Source organism: Scyliorhinus torazame, chromosome 18 (genome assembly GCF_047496885.1).
Source record: "Scyliorhinus torazame isolate Kashiwa2021f chromosome 18, sScyTor2.1, whole genome shotgun sequence".
In the NCBI taxonomy this organism is placed as follows: Eukaryota; Metazoa; Chordata; class Chondrichthyes; order Carcharhiniformes; family Scyliorhinidae; genus Scyliorhinus; species Scyliorhinus torazame.
The window spans coordinates 55813351-55835439 of NC_092724.1; the positions used below are offsets into that span (position 1 = coordinate 55813351).

At 42.3% G+C, this 22089-nt stretch overlaps 1 protein-coding gene across 3 annotated transcripts in view; it reads right to left on the bottom strand.

The window, feature by feature from the left end:
* The window catches only part of kdm4b (lysine (K)-specific demethylase 4B), a 1116292-nt gene that overhangs the window by 169150 nt on the left and 925053 nt on the right, over nucleotides 1-22089 (bottom strand). For all 3 annotated transcript variants that reach the window (XM_072482756.1, XM_072482755.1, XM_072482757.1), the window contains 3 exons: nucleotides 20860-21095; nucleotides 13723-14141; nucleotides 1375-1495 (listed from right to left, as the gene is read on the bottom strand). In XM_072482756.1, coding sequence (XP_072338857.1) covers nucleotides 1375-1495; nucleotides 13723-14141; nucleotides 20860-21095 — 776 coding nt within the window. The remainder of the gene's footprint in view (nucleotides 1-1374; nucleotides 1496-13722; nucleotides 14142-20859; nucleotides 21096-22089) is intronic.

A 22089-nucleotide genomic window follows, 5' to 3' on the forward strand; every position in this document is an offset into this window, starting at 1 on the left:
CATCCAGAATACCACTATGCCACTGCCACCCTCAGATTGGGTGAGATATGTAATGGTGTATAATCCACTGTTCAAGTTGAATGCTGATCCACAGTTCCTTCAGGACGTTCTTTTTCCAAGCATGATTCTAATTCCTTAGTTTGCCCAAACTTGAATATCACTTCCAGGTGCGATGAGGCTCTACCAACACCCAAATTGCAACATTCATTCCTAACCTCCCACTCATTCCTGAAAATTCTTATTTGCCTCTATTTCACTGATAATAGTATCACCACTAATCTTTTCAATTATTTCCTTTTCTTGCTTCTAAATCATTGTATATATTCCATTCTTCTCTACAATTCTGACTCAGCTGTATCACCTGGCTCTATTCTTCCCATGCCATCGTATTGTTTATTCCCTGCTACATTATGCTGCCCTCAGTTGCCAAAACCACTATTCATACTTCTATTACCACGGCTCCAATGGCCTTCTTACTAGTTTCCCATCTCCAAACCCTCATAAATGGTAACTTGGCCGAAACGTAGCTGTCTAGCAATCTTGTGAGACAAGCCCCACTTGTCCTGCAGCCCCATCCTCACTCCTCTACACTGACTCTCTGCACTTCAATATACTGAATTTAAACCCCTCACATTTGAAATCCAGTCCATCCCTTTACTTCCCCCAGTGTATCTCTGTTACCGGCTCCTGCCTTGCATCTTTCAAACCTCTGATCCTTGCCGTTTGTGGATTCCCCTCACTCTTCAATTGTCAGTTTGAGTCAGTTTGGCTCAGCCATTCTAACATCTGAATCAAAAAGTTGTATTCTTTCCTTCAGCAACTTCACCAATAAAAAAACTGTTTCAATTTGCTGCAATGGGACCTTGTTGTGTCCAAATTGGTAGTTGCATTAGTCTACAAAACAACAGCAAGTGCATTTCAAAACTCATCAATTGACAGTGTAACAATGAGGTGTCCTGAAGATATGAAAAGTGTTGTATAAAATAGAAGTTATTTCTTGCTATTACTCAGCATTTCTTTCTTTCTTCATCTACTTTTTGTTTATTACTCGCTTTCTTCTCTCCTTGCTCTGTAAAGTTCCTCTACATTATTGTCTTATGTAACTGGAAGTTGTTATATTAAAATTGAGATGCCTCACACAGCCACTTAATCTACTTCAATCTTTATCAATCTCTTAGTTTTTTTTTTTAATCACTACTTTCCAATTTACCTTGCTTTTTTTCCCCCAGAATTCACCTTAGTTCTGCCTTGTACTACACCCCATGGCTGTTCACCTTTGATTTTCAATTAAAAACAGGATCCAAACATCAATTTCGCAGCAACACTTTCCAACATGTTATTTCCTTGGAAGCAAACTTGAAATAATTCACTCACCCTCGTCACTAGATGCTTCCAATTTGACAACAGACAATGGAGATCTAGCTGGTGGTTTGCTGAAGGGATGGCGTCGACTCTTTGTGATCTCCTTCTTCAACTTTGGATAAACTGGGGGCAACTAAAAAACACCAACCATAATTAGACTGACATACCATGGAACATGAAGCAATTTAAAAAAGCTTGGATTTCTGTCTAATGGTTAACCAAGTAATATGGTAATGAGCCGCAATGAACAAGATGGCCCATGTGTTGTATTGAGGTAGATGCATAGTTTTCACATGAACCTAGACAGTGTTGCATGTTTTTTGATTGAGAATGATTACGTGAAGATATGCCTTGGCTTCGCTTCATGCCCACACATACATTTTTCAATAGCTCAATTTAGTCATTGAGTTACTGTGGCAGCTACGTTAACTATCCAACTCACTTCAACATTGTTACTTTCTGCAAGGATTACTTACCAGCTGGGCTTGGTTTAAAATACAATAATAATAATAATCTGTATTATTGTCACAAGTAGGATTACATTAACACCACAATGAAGTTACTGTGAAAAGCCACTAGTTGCCACACTCCGACACCTGTTCGGGTACACAGAGGGAGAGTTCAGAATGTCCAATTCAACTAACAGCCCGCCTTTCGGGACTTGTGGGAGGAAACCGGAGCACCCCGAGGAAACCCACGCAGACACAGGGAGAAGGTGCAGACCCCGCACAGACAGGGACCCAAGCAGGAATCAAACCCGTGACCCTTGTGCTGTGAAGCAACAGTGCTAACTATCCCCATAGGCATGGGTAATTCAGAGGTAATTGAAAAGGTGGAACTTAGAACATTCAGCATCAATAGGGAAATGGCACTCAACAAATTATTGGGATTGAAGGCAGCCAAGTCCCCAGGGTCTGATGGCCTACATCCTAGGTTGTTAAAAGAAGTGGCAGCAGAGATAGTGGATCAATTGGTTACAATATTCCAAAATCTCTTGGATACGGGAAAGGCTCCAGTGAATTGGAAAAATGCTAATGTAAAGCCCTTATTCAAAAAGGCAGGTGGCAGAATGTAGGAAATTACAGACCAGTTAGTTTCACAACTGTTGTTGGGAAAGTGTTAGAATCCATTATCAAGGAAGTAATATCAGGACATTTGGAAAGTCAAAACGTATTCCATCGGAATCAGCATGGTTTATGAAGGGTAAATCATGCTTGATTACTTTGCTGGAGTTATTTGAAATGGGGGATCCTGTAGATATAGTATATCTGGACGTCCGGAAGGCATTTGATAAGGTGCCACTCAGAACGTTAATACACAAGGTTAGATCACATGGGGTTAGGGGTAATTTATTACCTTGGATAGAAGACTGGCTGACCGATAGGAGGCAGAGTGGCAGGATAAATGGGTCATTTTCTGGATAGCATGATGTAACTAGTGGGATGCCACAGGGTTTGCTCCTTGAGCCACAACTATTTACAATCTATATTAATAACTTGGATACAGGGATAAAAGGTTGAAAAGCCAAATTTGCAGAATGACATTAAAATAAGTGGGACAGTAAGTTGCAATGAGGAAATAAGAACCTTACAAACGGATGTAGCAGGGCAGCATGGTGGCGCCGCGGTCCCAGGTTCGATCCCGGCTCTGGGTCACTGCCTGTGTGGAGTTTGCACATTCTCCCGTGTTTGCGTGAATTTCACCCCCACAACCCAAAGATGTGCAGGATAGGTGGATTGGCTAAATTGCCCATTAATTGGAAAAAATGAATTGGGTATTCTAAATTTATTTAAAAAACAAATGAGTATAGATAGGTTAGGAGAGTGGGCCAAAATGTGGCAGATGGAGTTTAATGTAGACAAGTGTGAGGTCATCCATTTTGGTCAGTAAAATGGATAGGCAACTTGCTATCTAAATGGGGAGAGACTTTGGGGTGCTCGTGTACAGAGGGATCTGGGTGGCCCTGAGTCGCAGGAAACTAGCATGTAGGTACAGCAGGTAATAAATGGAGTGTTGCCATTTATAGCTAAAGGAATAGAGTATAAAGGTAAGGAAGTGTTGTTGCAACTGTACAAGACATTGGTGAGGCTGCACCTGGAGTATTGTACACAGTTTTGGTCCCCTTATTTGAGGAAAGATGTAGTGTAATTGGAGGCAGTTCAGAGGCAGTTCACTAGATTGATTACAGAAATGAGCAGTTTGTCTTTGGAAGAGAGATTGAACAGTTTAGGCCTATACCCTCTCTCGAGTTTAGAAGAATGAGGGGAGATTAAATTGAGGTCTACAAGATGAATAAAAAAAGGTATGGATAAAATAGACGTGGAGCAGATGCTTCCTCTTGTGGGGCATTCTAGAATGAGAGGTCATAGTATCAGGATAAAGGGTAGCAAATTTAAAACTGAGATGAGGAGAAACTACTTCTCCCAAAGGGTCACGAATCTGGAATTCGCTACCCCAAAGTGCAGTGGATGCTGGGACAGTGAGTAAATTTAAAGAGGATTGAGGCAGATTTTTAATTCGTAATGGGTTGAAGGGTTATGGAGAACGGCCAGGGAGGTGGAGTTGGGGCCATGATGAGATCAGCCATGATCATGTTGAATGGTGGAGCAGGCTCAAGAGGCTAAATTGCCTACTCCTGCTCCTAGTTTTTGCATTCTAAGAAAGAACTAATCTGTCTAATTCCACCTTCCAGCTTTTGGTCTGTAGCCTTGTAGGTAACAATAACTCAAGCATAAATCTGGTATTCTTGATTACTAAGGGGATCAGGGGTTATGCGAAGAAGGCAGATGAATGGGGATGAGGAACATATCAGCCATAATTGAATGGCAGTGGAAACTCTGTAATGATATCCAGTAACAGTGTAGATAACAGTGTAGAGAGCCTAGACCACTAGGTGTCAGGCAAGAGGAACAGGACACTGGAACTGGACAGAGCCAGTCTTGATCAGAGTTACAGAAGCTGCTGGTAGCATGGTTAAAAGATCCACTGTTTGATTAGCAATAGTTTAGTTTACCCACAGTTAATTCAACATTAAACAACTAGTCTTGAACTAGATGTTCTGTCATCCACTGATTCATTTATTATCATAGTACATGAAATAACATGGTACCAGGGTTGATTTGGATGGCACAGTCATCAAACAAAGACAAAACATTGCTACAAGAAAAATGCGGTTCTTCAAGTGGAAAGTCTGAAAGCTCCGGAACAGCTTCAACTTACTGGTAATGCGGATGGAAATTGGCACGCATTTAAGCAGCACTTCACACTATGTCTCAGCTACCAGGCTGCAGGCACAGCCGGGTGAGAGAAAAATTGCATTATTGCTCACGGTAGCAGGCCCGCGGGCAATTGAAATATATAATACATTTGCGTATGAGAAAGAGGAAGACAGTAAGAAATTTGATGCTGTGATCAAAAAATTTGACGAGCATTGTATACCCAAGAAGAATGAAACATACGAAAGGTTCATTTTTCGAATGTGCACGCAGAAGACTGCCGAATCATTCAATAGTTATCTTACTAACATTAAGCTGAAAGTGAAGATGTGCAACTTCGCAACGCCTCCATGATTAGAGATCAAATTGTTTTTGGACTGCATGATACTGAGGTGCGAGAGACTATAATAGAGAACCAGGAGTCTTAAATCTTTGTTAACAAGCAATGTTGTAAGGATTGAGGATCCTGATGGATGGTCTAAAAAAGCTATTGTACTACAAGAGGCAGGTCCAGGATCATGCACAGTAATGACAGAACAAGGACAGAATTTGAGAAGGAATCATCGGGCATTATAGAATACAAAAGAACCTGCTCAAGAACAGCAAGACAGTGGTGTTAGTGAAGACTTCCATCAACCTGAACCAACACAAACATTGGAAGAGACTTTCAAAAGGCATTCGATATAGTGCCAGACAACAGACCTGTGAGAAAAGTTATAGAAGGGACAGTAGCAACGTGGATACAAAGTTGGCTGAATAAAATGAAGGAGAGAGTAGCGGTCAATGGATTGGACCGGTTTAGCTCAGTGGGTTAGACAGCTGGTTTGTAATGCAGAAGGTGGCCAGCAGTGTGGGTTCCATTCCCGTACCGGCTTACCCGAACAGGTGCCGGAATGTGGCGACTAGGGGTTTTTCACAGTAACTTCATACTTGAAATGAAATGAAAATGAAATGAAAATCGCTTATTGTCACAAGTAGGCTTCAATGAAGTTACTGTGAAAAGCCCCTAGTCGCCACATTCCAGCGCCTGTTCGGGGAGGCTGTTACGGGAATTGAACCGTGCTGCTGGCCTGCCTTGGTCTGCTTTCAAAACCAGTGATTTAGCCCTGTGCTAAACAGCCCCTTGTGACAATAAAAGATTATTCTTATATTTTTTGGGCAGGTGGAAGATTTATAGTGGTGTTCCTTAGGGGTCTGTATTGGATCCTTGCTTTTCATAATATATTAATGATCTAGATCTTGGCGTGCAGGGGACAATTTCCAAGTTTGCAGATGACACAAAACGTACTGTAAACCGTGATGAGGACAGTGTAGATCTTCAAAGGGACATAGACAGGGTGGGGGAATGGGGCAGATAGGTGGCATATCAGGTTCAAATGCAGTTAATGCAGAAAATTTCATTCTGGGCTTTATTAATAGGGGCATAGAGTATGAGAACAAGGAGGTTCTGCTGAACTTATACAAGACACTAGTTAGACCTCAGCTGGAATTGAATGCTTTGGAGAAAGTGCAGAGGATGTTGACAAGGATGATTCCAGGGATGGAAAACTTCAGTTATGAGGATGGATTGGAGAGAAAGTGACTTAGAGGAGATTTGATAGAGATGTTCAAAGTCATGAAGAGGTTGAACAGAATAGATAGGGAGAAACGGTTCCCACTCGTAAAAGGATTAAGAACAAGAGGGCACAGATTTAAAGTGATTTGCAAGAGAAGCAAATGTGATGTGAGAAAAAATTTGGGTGATGTTCGGGTCTGGATTTCACTACCTGGAACTGTGATGGAGGCAGATTCAATCAAGGAATTTAAGAGGTCATTCGATGATTATTTTAAAAGAAACAATGTACAGGGGTATAGGGAAAAGGCAGGGGACTAGTATGAAGTCATGATGTCATTCAGAGAGCCGGTGCAGAAAGGATGGGCCAAATGGCCTCCCCCCAATAGCAATTCTGTGGTTTGTGATACATGATTCTCAGTGTGCTCTGAATTGTATGCCACAAAGACAGGCTAAAAAAAAAAGCTAACACCAATGCAATTAGCTTTCTATATACTCTTTCATTCTTCACCTCCATGGCAGTGTCAGAGCACAGACATTTCTTGGAACCTAATGATGTAATACTCAGGAAACATAAGAACATAAGAACTAGGAGCAGGAGTAGGCCATTTGGCCCCTCGAGCCTGCTCCGCCATTCAATGAGATCATGGCTGATCTTTTGTGGACTCAGCTCCACTTTCCAGCCCGAACACCATAACCCTTAATCCCTTTATTCTTCAAAAAACTATCTATCTTTATCTTAAAAACATTTAATGAAGGAGCCTCAATTACTTCACTGGGCAAGGAATTCCATAGATTCACAGCCCTTTGGGTGAAGAAGTTCCTCCCAAGCTCAGTCCTAAATCTAATTCCCCTTATTTTGAGGCTATGCCCCCTAGTTCTGCTTTCACCCACCAGTGGAAACAACCTGCCCGCATCTATCCTATCTATTCCCTTCATAATTTTATATGTTTCTATAAGATTCCCCCCTCATCCTTATAAATTCCAATGAGTACAGTCCCAGTCTACTCAACCTCTCCTCGTAATCCAACCCCTTCAGCTCTGGGATTAACCAAGTGAATCTCCTCTGCACACACTCCAGCGCCAGTACGTCCTTTCTCAGGTAAGGAGACCAAAACTGAACACAATACTCCAGGTGTGGGCTCACTAACACCTTATGCAATTGCAGCATAACCTCCCTAGTCTTAAACTCCATCCCTCTAGCAATGAAGGACAAAATTCCATTCGCCTTCTTAATCACCTTTTGCCACTGTAAACCAACTTTTTGCGACTCATTAACAAATTAATCCTCTTTCAAAATTTTCCCCAGCCCACTTTGGTCTTAAAGGGGCATCATTCCATAATTTATTGCAATATTCCCTTTCCTTATTCACCCTTCCGAAATGCATGACATCACACTTATTATTTTTGCATGGGATATGGACGTCGCTGGCTGGGCCTGCATTTATTACCCATCCTTAATTTCCCTTGAGGGGACATTTAAGAGTCAGTCACATTTCTGTGGGTCTGGAGTCACATGTGGACCGGACCAGGTAAGGACACAGATTTCCTTCCCTAAAGGCCATTAGTGAACCAGATGGGTTTTTAAAACAACCAACAATGGTTTCATGGTCATCGTCAGACTTTTAATTTCAGACACACACTAGGAAGAGTAAATCAGTAAGGACCTAATATTGACCCCTGCAGAACCCCTCTGGAAATAGTTTTCCGGTCATAAAAATATTTTATGCCAGCCTTTGCTTTCTATCACGGAGGCAATTTTGTATCCAACTGTTTATTCCCCCCACTGTGGGATTATTGAAAATTTAAACAGCACACTAACTTTATTTAGGGGACTAACTGGATTAACATCATAATTTCAAAAGATTGCATTAATTTTATTTCAGTTTTATTCTGAAACACACAGAATTGCACCCATCTTTTGTTAAATCTGGTTTCAGAAAAAATAAATCACAAAGTTTCTGTAGAATCCGCACAGAGTGATCACAAGGAACGAAAGGTAGGATGCAAAAATAATGGTTTACTAATACGTACATATAACTACTCCACTTCCTGAAGGGTCTCCCGCCCCGACCTACACTCAATGGGCTTCCCTCTTAAGGGTGAAGCCCCGCCCCATTACCAGGGGGAGTTTGTACTCGGTAGAGCTCACGGGGAACTGGATAGTCTGCACACTGTAACCTCCGTGGAGTTTGTAACAGTTATCATGAATGGGAAGGCAATTCAGCCACCTTAACTCATCCATTCAAAATGATTCTAAACTTCCTGCTGGTAAGATTCAAATGCTTCTTATCTGATTCCAGCGAGTTCGTTCCCACTGGTTTGTCTTGCGAATTATTCCATACAATGTCCATTCTGTCTGTAAGCATTTCCAGATATTGGTCCTAAAATTACTGCTCATGATTTTAAACCTGAATTACCTAGCTATATTCCTATGGTAAAAGGTGAATTGTACAACCGCGATCCAGTCTGCTGTTGCAAACGAGACTTATATAAAGTAACTTTAATTTACATAGCAAATATCCCAAGGCACTTTACAGATATAAATAAATACACCAAAAGAAATGAGAAGCAGGAAGGGTGGTCAAAGGATTAGTCAAAGATGAGTTTTAAAGATTTGTGGTTTTTATAAAAAGAGTCCAATGTGAAAGATTATGGGGAGGGGTCTGTCGTGTTGTTCACCCTGGGGAAATACAGATTGCACACGATGCAATTAACTGATCAAGTATACACCAAACGAAGGCGTTGGTTCAATCTAAGATTTGGTGAACCGTGAACAATTCTCCTACTTGGATTTGACTCTCTTGCTAATCTAACTATAGTAACTCAACTAACTAACCAGTCTGCTCTAATCCATGCAGTGGGTGTGATGCTTCCCTGATCTGCTCCTGTCTCTTTGAGCGTCGCCTATGGAAAGAGAAAGAGCATGTGTGCCCTGTCCTTTTATATGGGTAGCCCCCTTGTGGTAGTGTCAGCTGTGTGTGTGGCTTGACTGCCCATTGGTCGTGACCTATCTTACTGACCTATTGTTTGAATGTCTGTGTGTCATGATGTCTCTGGTGCTCCCTCTAGTGTTTATCTAGTCCTAGTGTATTTACATTAACCCCTTGTGTATTTACAGTGATGTATATCACCACAGGGTGGGACTCAGTCAGTAAAAGGTGTTGCCTGCAATAGTGCAGGAAAGGGAGAGGAAGCATTTAAAAACAAGAAAAACAGTAATTAATTTTTTTGACATTTTTAAGAACATATAAAAATCAATAAACAGTAAACCCCCTTAGTGTCGTTTGGCCCAGTTGGTAGGCCCCTTGCTTTTGGATCAGAGGGTTGTGGGTACGACATCAATACTGAGGGAGTGCTGCTCCGTTGGTTTTGGACTCTTTCAAGTGAGGGATTCAACCGAGAACATGTCCATCTGCTTTGCTGTCTCTATGCACAGATATAATTCCCCGCAGTTTTCCAAATAGTACCACAGGATAATCCAATGTCCATCTGAAGCTGCAGCACAAGACAGGTTGTCAGACCAATTCTATAACTGAAGGAAGCTTGATCTAACAGTGCAGCACTGCCATTAGTTGTGAGCCCAAACCACAATGATCTGCTCTAGTGGGAAGCTAGGAAAGAAAATCCAACATACTAGAATGCTTTGTTAAAGACTATATTGGCTCTATTATCTCGGATTTCTTTTTTTCCACGATCTATCAAATAATTCAGAATCATCTGAATAATTACTGTTGAAATACGGACTGTTACCAATGTCTTCCTTAGATACATTGATGGCTTTTCAGTGTATTCAAATGCCACAAGAGTGCACGTGCCGATGAGATTAATTGTTATTAGCTTGATACAGTGACACAAAAGATTTTTTTAACATTATTTTACAGCATGTGGGTGTCGTTGGTTAGGCCAGCATTCATTGCCCATCACGGGTTGCCCTTCGGAAGGTGTTGTTGAGATGCCTTCTTGAACTGTTGAAGTCCCTGAGGTGTAGGTACACCCTCAGTGCTGTTAGGGAGGGAGTTCCAGAATTTTGACCTAGGGACGGTGAAGGGATGGTGATAATTTTCCAAGTCAGGGTGGTGAATGACTTGGAGGGGAACATCCTGGTGGTGGGGTTCCCAGGTATCTGCTGTTATTGTTCTTCAGATGGTAGTCATCGTGGGTTTGGAAGGTGCTGCCTAAAGAACCTTGATGAGTTCCTGCAGTGCATCTCAAAGATGGTCCACACAGCTGCCACTGTTCACCAGTGATGGAGGATTAAAAGTTTGTGGAAGGGGGAGCAATCAAGTGGGCTGTTTTGCCCTAGATGGTGTGGAGCTTCTTGAGTGTTGTTAGAGCTGCACTCATCCAGGCAAGTGGAGAGTATTCCATTACACTCCTGACTTGTGCCTTGTAGGTGGTAGACAAGCTTTGGGGTCAGGAGGTGAGCTACTCACCATAGGATTCCTAGCCTTTGACCTGCTCTGATAGCCACAGTATTAATATGGCTAGTCCAGTTCAGTTTCTGGTCAATGGTAAGCCACAGGATGTTGATTGTGGGGGATCCAGCGATGGTAATGCCATTGGATGTCAAGGGGCAGCGGTTGGATCATCTCTTGTAGGAGATGGTCATTGCTTGGCACATGTGTGACGCGAATGTAGCTTGTCAGCCAGGCCTGCATATTGCCCAGATGTTGCTATATTTGGACATGGACTGCTTCATTATTTGCGAAATCACTAAAGGTGCTGAATATTGTGCAAACAACCCCACTCCTGGCCTTATTATGGAAGGGAGGTCATTGATGAAGCAGCTGAAGATGGCGGTGCCTGGGACGCTAACCTGAGGAACACATGCAGCGATGTCCTGGAGCTGAGAAGATTGACCTCCAACCAACACAACCATCTTCCTTAGTGCCAGGTATGATTCCAACCAACAGTGAGTTTCACCTGATTGCTATATTCGGTAAAATGCTGCCTTGATGTCAAGGGCAGTCACTCTCACCTCATCTCTTTTGTACATAGAATTTACATTGCAGAAGGAAGCCATTCGTCCCATTGATTCTGCACTGGCCCTTGGATGGAGCACCCTACCTAAGCCCACACCTCCACCCTATCCCTACACCTCCTACCCTGTCCCGTAACCCCACCTAACCTTTTTGGACACTAAGGGTAATTTAGCTAAATCATTTAATCTGCACCCGGAGGAAACCCACGCAAACACGGGGAGAATGTGCAGACTCCACACAGACAGTGACGCAAGCCGGGAATCGAACCTGGGACCCTGGAGCTGCGAAACAAATGTGCTAACCACTGTGCAACACTGTTTGAATGGAGGTCATGAGCTGAGTGACCCTGGCGGAACGCAAATTGAGTGTCCGTGAGCAGGTTATTGTTGAGTAAGCGCCGCATGACAGCACTGTTGATGTTTCATTCCATCATGCTGACTGATAGGACGGTAATTGGTTCAGTTGGATTTGTGGCATTTCTTATTTTCAGGACACACCTGGGCAATTTTCCACATTGCCAGCGTTGTAGTGTACAGGAGCAGCTTGGCTAGCGGTCCAGCAAGTTCTGGAGCATAAGTCTGCAGTACTATTGCCGGAATATTGTCAGGGCCCATAAACTTTGCAGTATCCAGTGCCTTCAGCCATTTCTCATAATCACGTGGAGTGAATCTTATTGGCTGAAGACTGACATCTGTGATGTTGGGGATTTCCGGGGGAGACCGGGATGGATCATCCACTCGGCACTTCTGACCAAAGATTATTGCCAATGCCTCAGCCTTGTCCTTTGCACAGATGAGCTGTGCTCCTCCATCATTGAGGATTGGGATATTTGTGGAGCCTCCTCCTTCAGTGATTTGTTTAATTGTCCACCACCATTCTTGGCTGGATGTGGCAGGACTGCAGAGCTTAGATCTGATGCGTTTGTCGTGGAATCGCTTAGCTCTGTCTACTACTTACTGCTGCTTACGCTGTTTGACACATAAGTAGTCATGTGTTGTAGCTTCACCAAGTTAACACCTCATTTTTCGGTATGCCTGGTGTTGCTCCTGGCATTCTCTCCTGCACTCTTCATTGAACTAGGGTTGATCCCCTGGCTTGGTGGAAATGGTAGAGTGGGGGATATGCCAGGCCATTAGGTTGCAGATTGAGTTAGAGTACAATTCTGCTGTTGCTGATGGCCCATAGCACCTCATGACTGCGCCCAGTCTTGAGTTGCGAGATCTGTTCGAAGTGTATCTCATTTTGCACGGTTGTAGTGCCACAGAACACAATGGAGGGTATTCTCACTGTGAAGACAAAACTTTGTCTCCAAAAGGACTCTGCGGTGGTCACTTCTACCACTGCAGTCAAGGACAGACGCATCTGCAGCAGGCAGGTTGGTGAGGATGAGGTCAAGTATGCTTTTCCCTCTTGTTGATTCCCTCAACACCTGCTGCACAGCTAGCAGCTATGTCCTTTGGGACATGGCCAGCTCGGTCTGTGGTGGTGCTACTGAGCCACTCTTTGTGGTGGACATTGAAGTCTGCCACCCAGACTATATTCTGCACCCATGCCACCCTCAGTGTTTCCTCTAAGTGGTGTTCAACATGGAGGAGAACTGATTCATCAGCTGATAGTGGACGGTATGTGGTAAGCAGCAGGAGGTTTCCGTGCCCATGTTTAACCTGAAGCCATGAGACTTCATGGGGTCCAGAGTCAATGTTGAGAACTTCCATGGCAACTCCCTCCTGGCTGTATACCAATGTGCCGCCACCTCTGCTGGGTCTGTCTTGCCGGTGAGACAGGCCATAACTAAGAATAGTGATACTGGTGTCTGGGATATCGATTCTGTGACTATGACTATGTCAGGCTGTTGCTTGACTAGTTTGTGAGCCAGCTCTCCCAATTTTGGCTCAGACCCCAGATATTAGTAAGGAACACTTTGCAGGGTCGACAGGGATGGGTTTAATGTTGTCATCTCTGGTGCCTGGGGCGATGCCGGGTGGCCCATCCGGTTTCATTCCTTTTTAGTGTTTTTGCAGTGGTTGAATTCAACTGAGAAGCTTGCTCGGGCATTTAAGAGTCAACCTCATTTGCATGGATCTGGAGTCACATGTAGGCCAGACCAGGTAAAAGGATGGCAGGTTTTCTTCCCTGAAAACCAGACGGCTTTTTACAACAATCGACAATGGTCATCATTAGACTTTAATTCCAGATATTTTACTGAGTTTAAATTCCATCGCCTGCTGACGTGGGATTCGAACCTGGGTCCCCAGATCATTACACTGGGTCTCTGGATTACTAGTCCAGTGACAATACCACTACGCTACCACCTTCAAAATTGTAAAAATACAATCTCACAATCTCATCACGGTTTCCATATTTAGAACTGTTGTTTGTACACAACAATTTTTGTATTTACTATCTGACAACATAACTGCATAAGCAAGAATGGTATTTATCCTCTTAAATTCTGATAATCTTTCCAATTTAAGATGTTTTCCAAGATAGGATGGTACATATATTGATCTTAATCTTCCAAATTAGTCCTGATTATGCACTATAATTGTAGGTATCATAAATAAAAAGTCAGCATAAATCCATTGAAGAAAGCCATTCATTGCTATACCTGTATTTCAGTTGTTTCAAAACTGACATCCACACTTTCATGGTCACTTGTTTCCACCTCCATTGTGACTCCCTCGTTGCTGCTCTCTACCTCCCTCCATATTGGTATTTTGTTCCTGGTAGCAAACTGCTCAAATGCCTGCTGACAGGACATGCGCTCCTTGTCAAACACCACCTTCTTTGATTTGGGGTGCACATACATCACGGTAGATTTGGCTTTCGATTTAAATTCATCTTCAGCAGCAAAACTGTCCGATAGCATACTTGCAAAGAGAGAATCTGCTTGGGATGACTCTGCCCTGGATGGTTCGGTGCCATCGGTTGAGGTAGCTGCCGTTGTGTCTGTTGCCACACGCTTCTTTTTCTTTTCACTTTTGGATTTTGAGGATCGCGAATATGTTTTCAGTGGCTTGCCATTAGCTGTGCACAGAAAAAGAAAGTAGAACTAAGGCTTTATGATATTAGCCTTCATACCAATTTGCAATCACAATGACAGACATTAGAAATACACGGATGCAAACATACAGAGAAGAAAGCATTTTATCTTAAATGCTGGTTGTTTCTCAGTGGTAGTATTCTCATCCAGAAGGTTGTCATGTTTTGGTCTTTTGGATGATATATTAAACTGTCCTCCTTGTCCACTTGTCCTTCCAGGTCAACAAGGAACACCTCAGCCAATAGAGAGGAGCCTGGAGTCCCAGCTAGTATTTAACCCCAACCAAATTCACTAAAATGCAGATTATCTGGTCATTATTACATTGTTTCCTGTCTGTAAATTGGCTACTGCATTTCCTACATTGACACAATGTCTTTGCTACAAAAGTACTCCATTGGCAATAAAGCATCTTGGGACTTCCTAAGACCTCAGTGTAACATCTCATCCAAAAGACAAAAGCTTTGACAGTACAGTGTTCCCTCAGTACTGCACTGGAATGTCAGGCTAGACTTTGTGCCCATATCTTTGAGTGGATTTAAACCCACAACATTCTGGCACAGAGATGAGTGTACAACCACTGAGCAATATGACAACTGACACAGTATAAATGTAAGTCTTTCTTTGTCTTTATGAACAAGTGTACAGCTCAATGGTTTATAAGACAGGCTTAAGCAAGGTAAAGGTAATTAGCCTGGTAAGGCACTTTTTGTCCACTCAGGTGGTGTCATTTTCAGTGAGCCAAAACTAATAATTCCAATTCCCCCCAGAACACAAATCCCGGAACAGGTATGGGAGCATTCATGGTAAGGTCTTCCACCTGAATGTGTGGGAAACTGGACAATAAAATAAATTTCAGATGAAGGGGAAAAGTCTGAGCTTCTGTGGCTTTACCGAGATACTAAAAATGCAGAAAATGAAATCTACAGAAAGCATCCAACTTCAAAGGAGTTTATTTAAGTGTATGACAATTTTCAAGTCATCAGCAATAAAACAACAGAATACTGAATCCAAAGGAAGTTGCCCAAATAACTTGGAGAACTAAGCTACTGCATTTTTTACATCTGCAATGTGGATCCTGCAATGTTGCCTCTTACAGTTTTCGACTGTTTGAGTTGCTATGCCAGAAAGACTTGAACCTTTATGTTCTTTTGCCATTTTTAAAAATACATCTGCTCAGTCAGCTTAATGCAAGGTTATCAATTCAAGTAACAGTGCGCTTCCTCTGTCCCTCAGCTCCACAGAATGAACATTTTAATACAGGTGTCCCGATGAGGAGCATGTTCCAGGTTTTACTCCCTTTAAGATTTATGCTCACAGTTGAGCTGCATTTATAAAAGCGCAAGCAACGAGACCAAAATAACATACAGGCTGAGAAGAAAGTAGATATCAACTTCCAAGGACAATGGCATAAAGGCATGACGATGAGAAAATTACTCATCACATAATGTGGTAAATAAATGAGGCTTTGCCTCAGTCTTCCTTCAAACTGAACAAAAAGTGCAGATTGGCAATTGTGGTTGTAATGATATGTAGACAGACATGTAACTAAAGGGTTAATCACAACACCTAGCTGTAACACTACTACTAGAGGGCATTACAAAACCCACTATACAACTGAGCTCCCAGAAGCTCTCGCTCTCTTTCCATGCAGGAGTTATCAGATAGCAGCAGTGTAGAAGAGTAAGATCACATTCTAGACACTACGTGTAGCTTAGCTACAGTTTGTACAGTTATTTATCCTTACTTTATTGCTAAAGTTAGTTCAGTGGAGTGTCAAACTCATTTATTAGTTTTAGTGTTACTTAATAAATTCTTTCAATTTACTTTGAAGGCTCGAGTGTTCTTCAACATCATCTACAGTTAGTAAAGACATATATTACTTAAACCCAGTAATATGGTACCACAGTGGCTACTGAATCTACCTAGTTAAATTTAGTGAACAGAGAGAGAAGAATAGAAGCTATTCGGCAACAGAAGCATCGCCTTCTAAACAAAACCTGATGATTCTTGGCACGCTGGACAGACCACAAGCTCCTCGTCACCTCAGGATCACCGGTAATCTTAATGTTAACTGGCAGTTGTTTAGACAACAATTCCAACTGTATTTAGAAGCGTCTGACTTAACAAGCACGCCAGATGCTCGTAAAATCGCTCTTTTATTGACTATAGCTGGTCCACATGTTATAGAGATCTACAACTCTTTTAACTACTCAGAAGGCCAAGATAAAACAAAGTATGAGACCATCCTTGAGAAATTTGATAGCCACTGTAAAGTACAGTCAAATGAGATATTTGAGCGCTACATCTGTAAAAAAAAGGATGCAAGGGAATGAGGAATCTTTTAACATCTTTGTCACTGACCTTAAATTGTGAGCTCAATCCTGCAATTTTGTTGCACTAAATGATTCGTAATCAGTGTTTGGAATTATTGATGAACATCTTAGAGCGAGATTACTTCGGCAAAAAGATTTGACTCTTGAAATCGCTATTGAAACATGTTTGGTGCATCAACTGTCCAAAAATCAGTATTTGCAGTATACAATCGGTGAAAGTGGCGCCAAAACATTCCACGAGGTCAAGTGTATCAAGGCAGTGTCGCAATTGAAGAGGCTCCACATTTCAAAAGGCAGCTACCTTGCGCGCTCACTCAGGCCCCACACATGCGCACTTTGCAATGAAGTGCGAGACGGCCAAGAATCGTTATGCGCATGCGCGAAGACACACGGAACATCATGACGTTGACGCGATGACGTGAACGAGGTGTGAAACCGCCCACTTCCAAAAAAAATGCCCTGCAAAAACAATGTCTCCAATGTGGGAGACTGAATCACTATGCTGCACAGTACAGAGCTGCACTCCAATTTAAAACTCACAAACAGAACTTCAAGAACTTCAAGAAGCGTAACATTGGCAGTGTACAACTTAAAACAGAGGAGTCTGATCAACATAGTGCAATATATCCTGAAGATATATGCCTGGATAAAACATTCCAAGTGGGAATTATTGAAAAGTTTGAAAACTCCACAGAGAAAACATCGCAAGCGAAATCAATCCATGCCATTGATTCTGACGCTGAATGGAACACAGTGTTGGATGTCAACAGATGCCCGATTAAATTCAAGCTGGACACAGGTGCCTCCGCTAACCTACTTGCGAAGTTCGACTTCGCGAAGGTCAAGCAAGCTCCCAAACACCTTCTGGCTGCCTACAAACTTCAAGACTACAATGGCAACGCAATCTTGTCATTGGGGTCATGCCATTTAAAAATGTCCAACAAACACTTAGAGACGAGCCTGAGATTTGAGATTGTCCGATCAGACAAGTCGGCGCTCTTAGGTGCGAAAGCCTGCTACCAATTGAACCTTATTCAAAGGATTTACACATTAACATCGTCTCATCAAGCTCTTTAGAGCAGAATTGAAGGAATACTGGATCAATATCCAGAAGTCTTCAGCGGAATGGACACACTTCCATTTGAGTACAAAATTTTGCTGCGTGCTGATGCAAAACCTGTAGTTCACCCACCAAGGAGAGTCCCTGCTCCACTGAGGGAACAGTTAAAATCAGAGCTAGCAAGTCTAGAGAAAAAAGGCATCATCTCCAAAGTTACTGAACTGACTGACTGGGTCAGTTCAATGCTGTGTGTAAAGGTGATTTAAGAATCTGCATAGACCCTAAGGATCTAAACATGATCATAATACGGGAACACTACCCGATCCCAAAAAGGGAAGAGATTACAAGCGAGATGGCACACGCGCGCATCTTCACCAAGCTAGATGCATCTCAAGGATTCTGGCAAATACAACTAGAAGAATCCAGCAGGAACCTCTGCGCCTTCAATAAACCTTTTGGCAGATTTTGCTACAATCGAATGCCATTTGCAATCATTTCGGCATCTGAAATATTCCACCGCTTCATGGAACAGATGATGGAAGGAATAGATGGAGTTCGTGTCTACGTGGATGGTATGGTCATCTGGTCTTCGACTCCAGAGGAACATGTGTCGAGACTGCAGAAAGTCTTCAAGCGTATACACAAGCATGGCCTCAAGCTAAACAAATCACACGCCCACAATTGCTTTTTCCTCAAGTTCCATTAAATGAAGAAATATTTTGGGACACCATAACCAACAACTCTACTAGTTGTGATTCACACACAACTATGAAAACATCAACGTCTCCACCACAACTTCTAAGAAGGTCATCGAGAACGAGAAGACGACCTAAAAGACTGAATTTATGAACATTTTGTTGAACATATTTGATGTGTGCATATCATGTTCTTACCTTTAATATCACTATTCATTTTTACTTGTTACCAAGGAAGAAATGTAAAAAAGAACGGGGGATGTAATGATATGTAGGCAGACATGTAACTAAAGGGTTAATCACAACACCTAGCTCTAACACTACCATTAGAGGGCATTACAAAACCCACTATACAACTGAGCACCCAGAAGCTCTAGCTCTCTTTCCATGCAGGAGTTATCAGATAGCAGCAGTGTAAGATCACAGCCTAGACACCATGTGTAGCTTAGACACAGTTTGTAGTTATTTATCCTTACTTTATTGCTAGAGTTAGTTCAATGGAGTGTCGAACTTATTTATTAGTTTTATCGTTATGTAATAAATTCTTTCAGTTTACTTCGAAGACTCGAGTGTTCTTCAACATCATCTACAGTTAGTAACGACATATATTACTTAAACCCAATAATATAACAGTGGTCTCCAATATCAAACAGGTTTGGGGCTTCAGACAATGACTACAGGGATGGAGAGTCTTCACAATGTAACCCCCCGGCCTCCTCTCACATAATGAAATTGGAAAATGAAAAGTTCTAAGGTATTGGTCTTATACATATCATACGGCAATGCCCTAAGTAGTGAAAACAAATTCAAAACAACAAACAAAATGTCATATTTTGTTTTCCATAAAATGAGGAAAAGAATAACGGAATTATGTGTCTTTGCCCCACAAAAGTTCTGGAGTGCAGATAATGAAAGTTCCACTGTATTTTAGTCAGGCTACCTTTCCCATTAAGGGTAGGTTAATTTGGTCCAGTGCATTTAATTACAGCTCATCGTACCTAATGGAATGCACGGATGAAAGACTTCAACTGCTGTAGTGAAGGGTGCATTTAATAGATGAAACATTACAACCTACAAACTGTTCTGTCAAGAACTCATTCAATTTAAAGTAATACCTCCTGCAAAAACTAAGCGAGGAATCGTTCTTTTTGGCATGTCATAGTGGGTACTGCAAATACTGCCTTTTGCAGTTTTTGAATGCAACTTTCAAGATGGTTTAATCAGATGCCATTGAGCTCTGGAGCATGACAAAAGATTGGAATGATGAGTGTCCAGTAAAGCCTAGGAATTTCAGACCATAGGCACATACATGCAATATATATTTCACTACCAAGTCTTAGTGATCTTCCCCCTGGTGGACAAAAATGTTAAATGTGCAATTTTCAGTCTGCAACCTATGCTTTCAGATCTTTTTAACCACAAATAATATCAACAGCATTTCTGGTTGCTTTCATTTTTGTTTTGAGGAGAGATTAAAGGGAGTGAATAATTTAAATATTACCCAAAAATTCTCTGATGCACCAAATGGCCAGTATTGTAGCATTTGTATGTTAAAGCTTTTACGTATTTTAGAACTGAACTTGTTGAAAGCTTGGAATTCTGTCACAGTGAAAGGAACGTCAATCACATATTCTTCGGAGCCTGAACAGTTGGGACTGATAGGAATGAAAATATGTGCCTCTCTCCTTTTTTACCAAGGCTCCCAAGTGAAATGAGCAGGTTTACAAATCCAATTTGTGGATTTAATAATGCTGGACACAACACAAGATTGCCTATGAGTTACTGATAATTCACAATTTCCTGGAAATTATCTAAAATGGAGAAGAAAAATCACACTGGTCCAGTACAATTGTAGCGTGGAATGAAGGCCATTATTGGAGAAGAGCAGAGAATCTTCCCGGTGATCGGTGCTGTACTCAACATGAGAATTTTCAATGGTGATATGGGTCGGGATCCTCCACGCTGGGCCCTTGTAGGGCCGGCGCGGAGAAGGGAACCCCCGTGCATGCGCGGAAATACATCAGCCGGTTCGCGAATGCGCAAAATCACGCCTGCCGTTCCGCGCATGGGCGAACTCGCACCGGCCCTTTGGCGCTGGCAGGAGCAGCGGGGACGACTCCGGCGGCAACCTAGCCCCCTAGGCAGGTGAGAATTCCTCACTTTCGGGGGCCGCTGACGCCGGAGCCGTTGGCAACGGTTTCCCCGCCGGCATGGGGACATAGCCCCATTTTTAGGGAATCCCGCCCATGATGTTTATAAAGCAGAAAAGTGTTTTAATCCATAACATTGATATTTTTCATGTTGACAGGCAAAAAGCTTTACTGAAGGAAAAGCAATGATGATGCCTTCCAGTATTCAATTTAAGATACTTATCCAATTGTATGTATTAATTCCTCCCGGAGATGTACTTAAGGATTCGGTACAGCAAAGTTGAAAATTGCACAAGGTCTTTTCTGTAAGGTAAAAGGGATGGTGGGGAAAGTGAACCAAAGACATGCACTCTGAAATGATCAGGTTTTGTTCAGGCAGCTCCATCACTGCTCAGAATCACTCAGCCTTTACTCCAATCCAGACCACATTTCAGAGATATTCTTGAAGTGTCTTGAACACATACCTGAAAAATGATGATCAAACAAACTTTCTGTGAAGTCAGCTTGGCTGAGCTCCAAGATCGTAACCTTGCTTGGTTTGCTGTGTTCCTCTGTGTCTATTGTTCTCTTGTGCTCCTCCTTGATCTTGGCTTCATCTTCGGTCACATCTTTTCCAGCGGTTTCTTCAATTACAGATTCATTCAATATTTTCTGGTCTTCAGTTTTCTGTCTCCTAGTCTGGGTTCTTCGCCGATGGGACCTGCAGCATATTTTCAGGGAAGGGATGCAAAGAAAAAGTGAAATTGACAAAGTACTTCAATCATTCGCTGGTGGTGCCTAATTTTGCATATTAATGCGTATTACAATTTTGCATTTACAAAGGAGATTTGAACAGTTAAGTCTTTCTCTATTTTGAGTTCATAAAGTGGAAGAGTAATTCGTTGAATGTATCATAGAACCACAAAATTGTTATGGTGCAGAAAGAGGTTATTTGGTCCATTGTGTCTGCACAAGTTCTCTGAATGAATGACTAATCTAATTCCATTCCCTAAACTTCACCCCGTAACCCTAAACATTCTTCCTTTTCAAATAACACTAATTCCTTTTCGACTGCGACAAATGGATTTGTCTCCACCACATTCTTTTTTTTAAATAAATATTTTATTGAAAATTTTTGGTCAACCAACACAGTACATTGTGCATCCTTTACACAACATTATAACAATACAGATAATAATGACCTTTTTTATAAAAACAAGAAACAACAAATAAATAAATATTAAATAACAAAAATGAAAACAAGCCCTAATTGGCAACTGCCTTGTCACAGGCTATACCCCCCCCACCCACCCCCCACCCCATCCCCCCCAAGTCCTGGGCCGCTGCTGCTGCCTTCTTTTTTTCCCCCATCTATCTTTCCGCAAGATATTCGACGAACGGTTGCCACCGCCTGGTGAACCCTTGAGCCGACCCCCTTAGGACGAACTTAATCCGCTCTAACTTTATGAACCCCGCCATATCATCCATCCAGGTCCCCACCCCCGGGGGCTTGGCTTCTTTCCACATTAGCAATATCCTGCGCCGGGCTACCAGGGACGCAAAGGCCAAAACACCGGCCTCTCTCGCCTCCTGCACTCCCGGCTCTTGTGCTACCCCAAATATAGCCAACCCCCAGCTTGGTTCGACCCAGACTCCTACTACTTTCGAAAGCACCTTTGTCACCCCCATCCAAAATCCCTGTAGTGCCGGGCATG